The sequence below is a fragment of the Oncorhynchus masou genome, chromosome 3 (assembly GCF_036934945.1).
Source record: "Oncorhynchus masou masou isolate Uvic2021 chromosome 3, UVic_Omas_1.1, whole genome shotgun sequence".
NCBI classification, from domain to species: domain Eukaryota; kingdom Metazoa; phylum Chordata; class Actinopteri; order Salmoniformes; family Salmonidae; genus Oncorhynchus; species Oncorhynchus masou.
Genome location: NC_088214.1, coordinates 16108719 through 16122933, shown reverse-complemented (window position 1 = coordinate 16122933; position 14215 = coordinate 16108719). Strand labels below are relative to the sequence as shown.

The 14215-nt window shown below is 47.9% G+C and overlaps 1 protein-coding gene across 1 annotated transcript; it reads right to left on the bottom strand.

Moving 5' to 3' along the window:
* Positions 1–5705: 5705 nt before the first annotated feature.
* LOC135511063 (endothelin receptor type B-like) lies at positions 5706–13175 on the bottom strand. Its single transcript, XM_064932556.1, has 8 exons — positions 12557–13175; positions 11944–12390; positions 10575–10687; positions 10229–10433; positions 8177–8326; positions 7749–7882; positions 7511–7619; positions 5706–7391 (listed from the first exon to the last, which is right to left on the bottom strand). Exons 2-8 carry the CDS (start codon positions 12370–12372, stop codon positions 7257–7259), a joined length of 1275 nt encoding a protein of 424 aa, XP_064788628.1. The 5' UTR covers positions 12373–12390; positions 12557–13175; the 3' UTR covers positions 5706–7256.
* Positions 13176–14215: the final 1040 nt, after the last annotated feature.

Below are 14215 nucleotides of genomic sequence, written 5' to 3'. Positions count from 1 at the left end.
TGTAGTCCACTTGTCATTCCAATCTCCTTTGCATTAGCGTAGCCTCTTCTGTAGCCTGTCAACTATGTGTCTATCTATCCCTGTTCTCTCCTCTCTGCACAGACCATACAAACGCTCCACACCGCGTGGCCGCGGCCACCCTAATCTGGTGGTCCCAGCGCGCACGACCCACGTGGGTTCCAGGTCTCCGGTAGCCTCTGGAACTGCCGATCTGCGGCCAACAAGGCAGAGTTCATCTCAGCCTATGCCTCCCTCCAGTCCCTCGACTTCTTGGCACTGACGGAAACATGGATCACCACAGATAACACTGCTACTCCTACTGCTCTCTCTTCGTCCGCCCACGTGTTCTCGCACACCCCGAGAGCTTCTGGTCAGCGGGGTGGTGGCACCGGGATCCTCATCTCTCCCAAGTGGTCATTCTCTCTTTCTCCCCTTACCCATCTGTCTATCGCCTCCTTTGAATTCCATGCTGTCACAGTTACCAGCCCTTTCAAGCTTAACATCCTTATCATTTATCGCCCTCCAGGTTCCCTCGGAGAGTTCATCAATGAGCTTGATGCCTTGATAAGCTCCTTTCCTGAGGACGGCTCACCTCTCACAGTCCTGGGCGACTTTAACCTCCCCACGTCTACCTTTGACTCATTCCTCTCTGCCTCCTTCTTTCCACTCCTCTCCTCTTTTGACCTCACCCTCTCACCTTCCCCCCTACTCACAAGGCAGGCAATACGCTCGACCTCATCTTTACTAGATGCTGTTCTTCCACTAACCTCATTGCAACTCCCCTCCAAGTCTCCGACCACTACCTTGTATCCTTTTCCCTCTCGCTCTCATCCAACACTTCCCACACTGCCCCTACTCGGATGGTATCGCGCCGTCCCAACCTTCGCTCTCTCTCCCCGCTACTCTCTCCTCTTCCATCCTATCATCTCTTCCCTCTGCTCATACCTTCTCCAACCTATCTCCTGATTCTGCCTCCTCAACCCTCCTCTCTTCCCTTTCTGCATCCTTTGACTCTCTATGTCCCCTATCCTCCAGGCCGGCTCGGTCCTCCCCTCCCGCTCCGTGGCTCGACGACTCATTGCGAGCTCACAGAACAGTGCTCCGGGCAGCCGAGCGGAAATGGAGGAAAACTCGCCTCCCTGCGGACCTGGCATCCTTTCACTCCCTCCTCTCTACATTTTCCTCCTCTGTCTCTGCTGCTAAAGCCACTTTCTTCCACTCTAAATTCCAAGCATCTGCCTCTAACCCTAGGAAGCTCTTTGCCACCTTCTCCTCCCTCCTGAACCCTCCTCCCCCTCCCCCCCCTCCTCCCTCTCTGCAGATGACTTTGTCAACCATTTTGAAAAGAAGGTCGACGACATCCGATCCTCGTTTGCTAAGTCAAACGACACCGCTGGTTCTGCTCACACTGCCCTACCCTGTGCTCTGACCTCTTTCTCCCCTCTCTCTCCAGATGAAATCTCGCTTCTTGTGACGGCCGGCCGCCCAACAACCTGCCCGCTTGACCCTATCCCCTCCTCTCTTCTCCAGACCATTTCCGGAGACCTTCTCCCTTACCTCACCTCGCTCATCAACTCATCCCTGACCGCTGGCTACGTCCCTTCCGTCTTCAAGAAAGCGAGAGTTGCACCCCTTCTGAAAAAACCTACACTCGATCCCTCCGATGTCAACAACTACAGACCAGTATCCCTTCTTTCTTTTCTCTCAAACTCTTGAACGTGCCGTCCTTGGCCAGCTCTCCCGCTATCTCTCTCAGAATGACCTTCTTGATCCAAATCAGTCAGGTTTCAAGACTAGTCATTCAACTGAGACTGCTCTTCTCTGTATCACGGAGGCGCTCCGCACTGCTAAAGCTAACTCTCTCTCCTCTGCTCTCATCCTTCTAGACCTATCGGCTGCCTTCGACACTGTGAACCATCAGATCCTCCTCTCCACCCTCTCCGAGTTGGGCATCTCCGGTGCGGCCCACGCTTGGATTGCGTCCTACCTGACAGGTCGCTCCTACCAGGTGGTGTGGCGAGAATCTGTCTCCTCGCCACGCGCTCTCACCACTGGTGTCCCCCAGGGCTTTGTTCTAGGCCCTCTCCTATTCTCGCTATACACCAAGTCACTTGGCTCTGTCATAACCTCACATGGTCTCTCCTATCATTGCTATGCAGACGACACACAATTAATCTTCTCCTTTCCCCCTTCTGATGACCAGGTGGCGAATCGCATCTCTGCATGTCTGGCAGACATATCAGTGTGGATGACGGATCACCACCTCAAGCTGAACCTGGGCAAGACGGAGCTGCTCTTCCTCCCGGGGAAGGACTGCCCGTTCCATGATCTCGCCATCACGGTTGACAACTCCATTGTTTCCTCCTCCCAGAGCGCTAAGAACCTTGGCGTGATCCTGGACAACACCCTGTCGTTCTCAACTAACATCAAGGCGGTGGCCCGTTCCTGTAGGTTCATGCTCTACAACATCCGCAGAGTACGCCCCTGCCTCACACAGGAAGCGGCGCAGGTCCTAATCCAGGCACTTGTCATCTCCCGTCTGGATTACTGCAACTCGCTGTTGGCTGGGCTCCCTGCCTGTGCTATTAAACCCCTACAACTCATCCAGAACACCGCAGCCCATCTGGTGTTTAACCTTCCCAAGTTCTCTCACGTCACCCCGCTCCTCCGCTGGCTTCCAGTTGAAGCTCGCATCCGCTACAAGACCATGGTGCTTGCCTACGGAGCTGTGAGGGGAACGGCACCGCAGTACCTCCAGGCTCTGATCAGGCCCTACACCCAAACAAGGGCACTGCGTTCATCCACCTCTGGCCTGCTCGCCTCCCTACCACTGAGGAAGTACAGTTCCCGCTCAGCCCAGTCAAAACTGTTCGCTGCTCTGGCCCCCCAATGGTGGAACAAACTCCCTCACGACGCCAGGACAGCGGAGTCAATCACCACCTTCCGGAGACACCTGAAACCCCACCTCTTCAAGGAATATCTAGGATAGGATAAAGCAATCCTTCTCACCCCCCCCCTTAAATGATTTAGATGCACTATTGTAAAGTGGCTGTTCCACTGATGTCAGAAGGTGAATTCACCAATTTGTAAGTCGCTCTGGATAAGAGCGTCTGCTAAATGACTTAAATGTAAATGTAATAGATGTGTAGAGGGATAGATTTGTAGAGGTATTGAGGGACATATGTGTAGAGGGCTAGATGTATAGAGGGCTAGAGGGGCAGATGTATAGAGGGCTAGAGGGATAGATGTATAGAGGGACAGATGTGTAGAGGGCTAGAGGGACAGATGTATAGAGGGACAGATGTGTAGAGGTAGAGGGGGACAGATGTATTGAGGGACAGATGAATAGAGGGCTAGAGGGACAGATGTATTGAGGGACAGATGCATAGAGGGACAGATGTATTGAGGGACAGATATTGAGTGACAGATGTGTAGAGGTAGAGGGGGACAGATGTATTGAGGGACAGATGAATAGAGGGCTAGAGGGACAGATGTGTAGAGGGCTAGATGTATTGAGGGATAGAGGGACAGATGAATAGAGGGACAGATGTATAGAGGGACAGATGTATAGAGGGACAGATGTATAGAGGGACAGATTGTCTTTTTTCTTCTTTTTTTAAACTAGCCAAGTCAGTTTAGAACAAATTCTTATTACAATGACAGACTAACAGTGAACAGTGGGTTAACTGCCTTGTTCAGTGGCAGAATGACAGATTTGAACCTCGACAGCTCGGGGATTCGATGCAGCAACCTTTCAGTTACTTGCCCAACACTCTAACCACTAGGTTACCGGCCGTCTTTCACGCGTAATGTAACATGCGTGACACTGCATTGGCCCATAGGGACATTCCCAAGTCAAATCAGCATTTTGTGTGTGTGTGTGAGTGAGAGAGGGAGGGATACGGCTCAGAGAGAAAGGGCAGGGAGGGCAGGGAAACGGCTCAGAGAGAAAGGGCAGGGAAACGGCTCAGAGCTCAGAGAGGGGGCAGGGAAACAGCTCAGAGAGAGAGGGCAGGAGGGCAGGGATACGGCTCAGAGAGAAGGGCAGGGAAACGGCTCAGAGAGAGAGGGCAGGGAAACGGCTCAGAGAGAGAGGGCAGGGAAACAGCTCAGAGAGAAAGGGCAGGGAAACGGCTCAGAGAGAGAAAGGGCAGGGAAACAGCTCAGAGAGAGGGCAGGGAGGGCTCAGAGAGAGAGGGGGAAACGGCTCAGAGAGAGAGGGAGGGCTCAGGGCAGGGGAAACGGCTCAGAGAGAGAGGGCAGGGAAACAGCTCAGAGAGAGGGCAGGGAAACGGCTCAGAGAGAGAGGGCAGGGAAACGGCTCAGAGAGAGAGGGCAGGGAAACGGCTCAGAGAGAAAGGGGGCTCAGGGAAACGGCTCAGAGAAACGGCTCAGAAAGGGCAGGGAAACGGCTCAGAGAGAGAGGGCAGAGAGAAAGGGCAGGGAAACAGCTCAGAGAGAAAGGGCAGGGAAACAGCTCAGAGAGAGAGGGCAGCTCAGGAAGGGCAGGGAAAGCTCAGAGTGAGAGGGCAGGGAAACAGAGGGCAGGGAAACAGCTCAGAGAGAGAGGGCAGGGAAACAGCTCAGAGAGGAGGGCAGGGAAACAGCTCAGAGTGAGAGGGCAGGGAAACAGCTCAGAGAGAGGGCAGGGAAACAGCTCAGAGAGAGAGGGCAGGGAAACAGCTCAGAGAGAGAGGGCAGGAAACAGCTCAGAGTGAGAGGGCAGGGAAACAGCTCAGAGAGAGGGAGGGCAGAGTGAGAGGGAAACAGCTCAGAGTGAGAGGGCAGGGAAACAGCTCAGAGAGAGGGCAGGGAAACAGCTCAGAAGAGGGCAGGGAAACAGCTCAGAGAGAGGGCAGGGAAACAGCTCAGAGAGAGAGGGCAGGGAAACAGCTCAGGGGCAGGGAAACAGCTCAGAGAGAGAGGGCAGGGAAACAGCTCAGAGAGAGAGGGCAGGGAAACAGCTCAGAGAGAGAGGGCAGGGAAACAGCTCAGGGAAACAGCTCAGAGAGGGCAGGGAAACAGAGAGGGAGGGAAACAGCTCAGAGAGAGAGGGCAGGGAAACAGCTCAGAGAGAGGGCAGGGAAACAGCTCAGAGAAAGGGGCAGGGAAACAGCTCAGAGAGAGAGGGCAGGGAAACAGCTCAGAGAGAGGGCAGGGCAGGGAAACAGCTCAGAGAGAGGGAGGGAAACAGCTCAGAGAGAGAGGGCAGGGAAACAGCTCAGAGAGAGAGGGCAGGGAAACAGCTCAGAGAGAGGGCAGGGAAACAGCTCAGCTCAGAGAGAGGGCAGGGGAAACAGCAGCTCAGAGTGAGAGGGCAGGGAAACAGCTCAGAGAGAGAGGGCAGGGAAACAGCTCAGAGAGGGAGGGAAACAGCTCAGAGAGAGAGGGCAGGGAAACAGCTCAGAGAGAGAGGGCAGGGAAACAGCTCAGAGTGAGAGGGCAGGGAAACAGCTCAGAGAGAGAGGGCAGGGAAACAGCTCAGAGAGAGAGGGGTGTAAAATAAAACCATTTAAAAAAATCATCCTTCACAGTGTTGAAGAGTATTGCAGTTCACCAGTACTAAGTCAAATATATAATTTTAATATATATGCTGGCTCGGTATATCTGCAGGCTCTGGTTTAGTACAGTCCTTATCAGACAGTTGACTGTAGTGATACAGTAGATTAAATTATGTCTGATTCTAGAGGTCTTAAAAACACCAATTAAATGTAAATGTTTTTATTTTGGAACATTTTTGGGAAAATATAAACCACACAACCTTTGACAGGCACATCATCACAACCATACACTCACAGAACAGCTACTGTATGTACAGGATATACAACAACATCAACACAGCGCTCCGTATTCAATAACACACCATCACAACCATACACTCACAGGACAGCTACTGTATGTACAGGATATACAACAACATCAATACAGAGCTCCGTATTCAATAACACACCATCACAATCCCTTGGCAAAAAACCACAAGGCATATGGAGAGAAACTTCAAATATATCCTCTCCCCTCCCTCTCATCCGACTCCCCAATAAGCGGAGAAAGTCCTTTTGGCTTGTCATGATCGCTATTAAAGCATAATAAAATCAATCGACTTTTACAATTGGGTGGCAGTCCACAAAGCTACAGAATACTAAAATGATCATATTTGAGACAAACACTGAACTGTTTTTGAAACACATTTTGAAAATAAAGCCAGAAAGTTATTTGCGAGAACTTTAGGAATGTGCAGCAATTTATGATTTATTCACATATCGTCCAACCCAATTAGATCAGTAGTTTAATGAGAAACAGCTGAACGCCTACCAAACACAGAACACACAATCAAACATTCAAAGATGCTATAGCTAACTATCCAGCTAAAATCACATATAAATGCTAATGGTAACAATCACAGGAGGTTGGTGGCACCTTAATTGGAGAGGACAGGCTCGTGGTAAGGGCTGGAGAAGATTTTGATACCATTCCAATAATACATCAGACACATGGTTTCCAGGTGTTTGATACCATTCCATTGACTCCGTTCCAGACATTATTATGAGCTGTCCTCCCCTCAGCAGCCTCCCCTGGTAACAATATCAAACAGTGTAAAAGCAATTTAACAAAGGTATAAAAATGAATTAAGTCTAAAGTCCTTGAATTCTGAGCAGTATATGGGATATGTTCAGATATTATACTGTATAATTAACGTTTTTACAACCTACTTAAAATGTTCATATAATGTTCAGTATGTCTCAAGTCAGGCATTTGCACTTTGATGCCTCTTGGGTTGGGTTATGTCATGTATCTTATGAACATTCATATAGAGGTTCTAATCAGGAACAGCCACACCCGGCAATGTCATTTCTCTACAATATGACGACCCGATGTTGTACCATTCATTATCAATAATACTGATGTTTGATTGTCTGCACTAAACTTCCATCCACTCCTCCTTCCCCCAATGATCCTCCGTCCCATCAACCCTCTCCCAGCTACACATCCCAGACCATTCACTTTCATAGGCAACACTCAAAGTGCACTTGAGTACTTTACCCTCCAGTCAGAGGAGACTTTACTGGATTAGGGCACTTATTTTCTCCAAGTGGTTTTAAACTACATCAACTATACCTAAATAAGGGCACTTCTTATGACCTTGTCATAATAGTTTAAGTCAGAATCAGGTTTATACGACTGATCTTCAATTAGTCCTTTAAGGTAGATCAGAGGTTACTTCATTGAGTACTTCTCTGCACTGCGCAGGGCCCCTCTCATGCTGAAGTGTACTTGTTAGTAGCGCGTGAGTTGCTCTGGTCGGAAGCCCGGTCTGAGACTTTGAGCTTCATACAGGACTGTTTCTCATCCATCAACATCTCAGCTGGCAGGCACCAGCAACACAGACATGACTAGAGCGAGAGAGAGCGAGAGGACATTAGTTATTTGGACATTTAACACCATTTGGCACGCTGTTAGATGCAGTATGTGTATGTGTCCGTGCGTGGGTGGGTGCACACATATGTCTTACCCTGAAACAGATCTTGAAACGCTTGCTGACCATGTAGAGAGCGATGGGGTTGATGCAGGAGTTAAGAGATGCCATGTTGATCCCGATGTAGTCCAGAACCAGGAAGAAACTGGAGAAACACACAGTCCTATTTCATCTCTCTCCTTTTTCACAATATTACGGTCAATGTAGCGAGCGTGGGGCACATAGGCATCTTAAGGAAAACAGTTTGAAGTGTATGAGAGTATGTGGTCCTCACCTGAGCAGTTCACAGCGGTTAGGGTCTTTCTCATCATAGATGGTGAGCTTGAGGATGCGGCTGAGATGGAGAGGCAACCAGCACAGAGCAAACACCAGCACCAGGCAGAACACGGTCTTGGCCACCTCACGCCTCTACACACACAGACAGAGAGGAATCAATCAACCCACCAATCAATCTAGCTACAGTGCCCTTCATAAATATAGGGACATTACAATATATTTTTGTAATGTTTACTTAACTAGGCAAGTCAGTTTGTTATTTACAATGACAGCCTACCAGGGAACAGTGGGTTAACTGTCATGTTTACTTTGTCAGCTTTGATTTGATCTAGCAACCTTTCAGTTACTGGCCCAACGCTCTAACCACTAGGCAACCTGCCAAGCCTAAATATTAAAGATGAAATAAAGGCTGGAGAGAGAGGTTACCTGTTTGAGATGGTCACTCTGGGCGATCTGGACTCCGTTCTTCTTCCTCAGCATCTCACAAGTCATCAGGGTGTAGAAGACGGCGGTGACGGCCAGAGGGAGGCAGAAATACACACTGAACAGCCACCAGTCCTTAGCGGACTTATAGAACTGGAGGGACACAAAGGAAATACACACTGAACAGCCACCAGTCCTTAGCGGACTTATAGAACTGGAGGGACACAAAGGAAATACACACTGAACAGCCACCAGTCCTTAGCGGACTTATAGAACTGGAGGGACACAAAGGAAATACACACTGAACAGCCACCAGTCCTTAGCGGACTTATAGAACTGGAGGGACACAAAGGAAATACACACTGAACAGCCACCAGTCCTTAGCGGACTTATAGAACTGGAGGGACACAAAGGAAATACACACTGAACAGCCACCAGTCCTTAGCGGACTTATAGAACTGGAGGGACACAAAGGAAATACACACTGAACAGCCACCAGTCCTTAGCGGACTTATAGAACTGGAGGGACACAAAGGAAATACACACTGAACAGCCACCAGTCCTTAGCGGACTTATAGAACTGGAGGGACACAAAGGAAATACACACTGAACAGCCACCAGTCCTTAGCAGACTTATAGAACTGGAGAACAGGACACAAAGGAAATACACACTGAACAGCCACCAGTCCTTAGCAGACTTATAGAACTGGAGGGACACAGAGGAAATACACACTGAACAGCCACCAGTCCTTAGCAGACTTATAGAACTGGAGGGACACAGAGGAAATACACACTGAACAGCCACCAGTCCTTAGCAGACTTATAGAACTGGAGGGACACAAAGGAAATACACATACATATAGGGCACACAACATAATGCACAAACTCATTGACCTTGTGGTTAAAGGGTCCACCCTGAGATTTGAAGGTTGGGAGTTCGATCCCCGGCCGAGTTGTACCAAAGACTAAAAATGGGACACGATGCATCTCTGAGTGGGGGTAAGGCCCTGCGATAGACTAGCGTCCAGGGGGTGTACTTGTACATCAAGCTGCTCGCATACACCAAGCCTTGTGCAAGGATACGTACACTAGATAAATGAACACTCCGTTTAAAGGGATACTACGGGATTTTGGCATTGAGGCCTTTATCTACTTCAGAGAGTCAGGTGAACTCGTGGATACCATTATTACGTCTATGAAGGAAGTTAGAGGTGGGTTTGTGAGACAATGTTATCTGGCATTAGCACAATAACTGGAAATGAGTTAGCAATTGCGCTAGTGCTACTTAGCAACTTCCTTCAAACTGAATGCAGAGACATAAAAATATTATCCACGAGTTCATCTGACTCTGAGGAAGTAGATAAAGGGCTTCATTGGCAAAATCCCGAAGTATCCCTTGAAGTGTATTGCAATTCACAATGCAAAATACCCATCAGAAAGATCCACGGACAGTAGAGGAAATCTGACTCTGAATGGTCCTGTGGCCTTGGGAGTTAGTTGGGAGCCAAACCCTAATGCTGAAGTATGAGGGAGTGAAGAAGAGTGAGGCGAAGTAACCTCAAGCAGACCTCAAGGGTCTCTCTAACTCAGAGTTCAGTCTTGGTTAAACGTCAACTAGCACTCCATCTAAAACCTCTCTGGGACGACAACTACACAAGTTCAAGCTATCATCTAACGGTCACTCTGAGACTCACACACCGCACAAACACACACAGATGTACTCGAACCTGTGAAAACACAGACACACACAGATGTACTCGAACCTGTGAAAACACAGGACACACACAGATGTACTCGAACCTGTGAAAACACAGACACACACAGATGTACTCGAACCTGTGAAAACACAGACACACACTAAAACTACTTTATCCAGACAAACAGGGGCCTCATAAGTCATATGATTTATCTTTTCCAGAGTGACCACTAGGGGAGAGTCAGCACACAGCTTTCCCACATCAGACCCCAGCCTGGGACACACCATATAGTGTGTGTGTGTGTGTGTGTGTGTGTGTGTGTGTGTGTGTGTGTGTGTGTGTGTGTGTGTGTACATACCCTCATAAAGTCTGAATTCTGCATGGGGTGTAGCAGACAAATGCGGAGGTGCTCTCCTTTGTAGTCCATGGCGATCATGTCGAAGGCTATAGCTTCAGGGACAGCCAGCAGGATAGACAGCAGCCAGATGAGTGCGATCTCTATAGCCGTCCACTTGGGAACACCGATCCCCTTGATACGGTTCCACGACGCCACTGCTCGGTACCTGGAAGGGGATGAGACAGGGAGGAACATTATGGGGATATCCTCTCGCTGTGTGTGTGTGTGTGTGTGTGTGTGTGTGTGTGTGTGTGTGTGTGTGTGTGTGTGTGTGTGTGTGTGTGTGTGTGTGTGTGTGTTAGCGTACCGGTCGATGCTCAGAGCACACAGGCTCAGCACAGTAATGCCCACTGAAGCTTTCTGGACAAAAGGCACCAGTTTGCACAGACCCACACCAAACGGCCAGTCCTCCGCTAGGAGCTAGGGGAAGAGGGATAAAAGAGTTCAGGGTTACTCACACAGGAATGATCGGAGTTTGGAGGAACGTGATTAAAATGCTATCGTGTCATTTCTACTTGGTGTATAGTAGGTAAGTAGGATAGCATAACCCGGAATCTCACTCTATACACATTTCAACTAATCTACTTAATGATATGGACAAAAAGAACACCCATGGCAAATGATAACCAGTCATGAGTAAAATATGAGAATCTATATAGGCTGAACCCTGGCTAACCTGTATTGGAGTTTATGGTTGTCATGCCTGCTTAATGAGGCCTATTGGAATCACATGTGGAGGTAAACACCAAACTGACCATAGATCAGCATGTGGAGGCAATCTCACCCTACTGTATTGGAATCACATGTGGAGGTAATCTCACCCTACTGTATTGGAATCACATGTGGAGGTAATCTCACCCTACTGTATTGGAATCACATGTGGAGGTAATCTCACCCTACTGTATTGGAATCACATGTGGAGGTAATCTCACCCTACTGTATTGGAATCACATGTGGTAAACACCAAACTCCATAGATCACAGGGAGATTCTTCTGTATTGGAATCACAATCATTTAAACATGTTTGGCTTCACATGTGGAGGTAATCTCACCCTACTGTATTGGAATCACATGTGGAGGTAATCTCACCTTACTGTATTGGAATCACATGTGGAGGTAATCTCACCCTACTGTATTGGAATCACATGTGGTTTTATCTCCATAGAACACAGGTAGATTCTTCTGGTATGCAGTTAAATCATTTAAACATGTTTGGCTTCCCATAATGCCAATGTCTATAATACTCTCTCTCTCTGTGTGTGTGTATGTGTGTATATATCTCACACATACTCTCTCGCGCTCTCTCTCACACACACACACACACACACCTAATAGGCCAAATATACAGAATATTCAAGCATAACAGAGAGAGAAAGTCATGTGGAATGTGGTATGGCTCAGACAAGGAGCTACTGTAATACAATGTGGTCTGAGAAGAAGAAAGTATTTGGCTTGCAGACAAGTGTCTGAGCTTGATATGATTCTGGCCTGCCTGGAGGGATTTTTTTAAATATCAAAACAAGCTTACTGGGGACAGAGGACATTTTTGGCTCAGTATTCCAGTACAGCCAGTTTCTCAATTTGTAAACTACCCCTGTGTGTGTGGCTTGCGCATGCGTGTTGTGTAGCCTACATGCATGCAGAGCCTATGTTGGTGTGTGTTTGATTGTTCTCACCTTGTACACGTTTATGGGGATATCAATCACAATGTGCAGCAGGTCTCCCAGCGCCAGGCTCCCGATGAGAATATTGGGCCCGTTGCGCATGCACTTGTTCCGGTAAATGATTCTGAGGAGCGTGGAGTTCCCGATAATACCGACAACAAACACGAGACATGATACTACCGTGTTGATGTACTTAAATGTGTCTCTGATCTCCGTGGGTCCCGAGCACATCGGTGGCAAAGGTCGCATGCGCCGAGCAGTGGAGACATTGACGTTGAACCTGCCCTCTCTACCAGAGAATACTGGTTTCTGGGTGGCGGACGGATGGACGTCTAGGCGCGGGTCTTGCGAAACCGGTGTTCGGGTGGCTTGTCCGGTAACCACGAGGAGATGTCCCGCCAGGAGAACCAGTGGGAAACAGATGAACAAGGTCTTCGCCATAATCGACAGGAGTCCCGTCTGCTCATAAACACATTACAACTTTAGGCTACAACATTTATAACGGACACTTTTTCCAATAGCCCATGAGTTAGAAAACCTGATAGCTTAAAATATCCCCAATGTGCAGGTAAATTCAATGTAAAGAGGCATGAGCAGGTGAATGTCAGTAAAACCAATTTCTTACCTGCAAAATGGAAATACGATTCCCTAAGGATCCTTTAACTAACACGTCAGAAAATGTTTGTTTTGATAGGCCTTCTCTCCCAGTTGAGAATTAAACATTTGAAAACAACTTCCCCAACTGTCATAGATTGACATTAAGTGGTTCCATAAAAAAACTGAATCGTGGGTCTATTCCAACTATGTCATGGGTATCTTGTCCAAACTTTCCTCATCACTTCTCTTCTCACGTCCGCATGAAGTTTGATGCTGATCTTTGTCTGGTAAATGCTGGTTTGTGTGTGCTCTTTGACTCTTTTTTAATCAAGTTTGAATTGGTCAAATAGCTCCAAAAAGTGATAAAATGAATCAAAATGTCCTTGGTCAGTGCTCCGGTTTGACTGAACAGCATTCTATCCTCTGTTCACGTTACCCTACTGGTTCCGCACGCTGACGGTGGTCTAACTTTAAATCCTCGAGCACTGTTATCCGTTAGAGGTTACTGCCTCTGCTCAACCCCTCCCTTCTTCTGGGAGAGAGGTTGACAGAGCTAGAATGAATGTACAATGCAGTGAATATAATGGTTTGTAAGCCAGAGGGATAGATGATTAAAAAGTCATTACTGTTCAATAAAGTGAGGGGAAGTAGAGAGGTGTGGTATTTTTATGACCGTGCAACATTGTACGCTATGACTGGGCGGTGTCTTGTCGCCTTGGGACAGGAGTCAGGATAAGAGCACTATAGACTTCAGACATTTTTTCAGCAATTCCTTCATCCAAGTGAACTGGATTTACCTGATTAGCGAGTTGTGGAGTTAAAAATCATGTATTGTTCGGCTTAACATTGTTTGGGAGATGATAATCTATACAATTCTGTAGGATCTATATTCTATCCACACCTGCGGCTGTTTTCTATGGACTGAATTGCTGGCTGCCAGAATACCATCAGTGCCGTGATTGATCACCATCCCAGAGGGGGAGAGCATGGCATGGATCCTGATCGTGGAAATTACTTCGAAGAAGTCGTCTCCTGAGACCTCATAACGATTGCTACATTTAATTGCGCCATTGCTGAAAAGACTACGCACGCACAGAAATAGAGACGTACAATCTTGGCGCACGCCATACAGACGCATGTTTCCCGTTAGAAATCAGACCTGTTGTGAAATTGCTCGCCTGAAAAACGCCCATCATTCACCTTTTATGGTGACAATAACGCCCTTATTTTCTGTATTGGCCCTACTTAGAAGTATTGGAATTAGGCCAAGACAGTATCTAAGGAAATAGCAATGCATGGAGAACTTGGTCAAATGTGTTTGGAGGGGTTGGCAGAATGTGTTTGGAGGGGTTGGCAGAATGTGTTTGGAGGGGTTGGCAGAATGTGTTTGGAGGGGTTGGCAGAATATTTTCGGAGGGGTTGGCAGAATATTTTCTTTTGCAGTGACATTTGCTGTAAACTATCTGACCATGTCTGAAAGACAAGCTATTGCACATTGTTGTGGACCTGTAAACAGATCGTTGGAATGTAATCGTGTTTTGCATTGACTTTTTCTGAACCTAATGTGCTGCACTGCCTGCGTATTCTGAAACATTGTCTACTAAAAACTAGTAGGCACTTCAATGCAAAATACCAACTCTGTTCACCTGAAAAATTGTAGTGTTATAAACCGCGCTCCCCTTTCGGA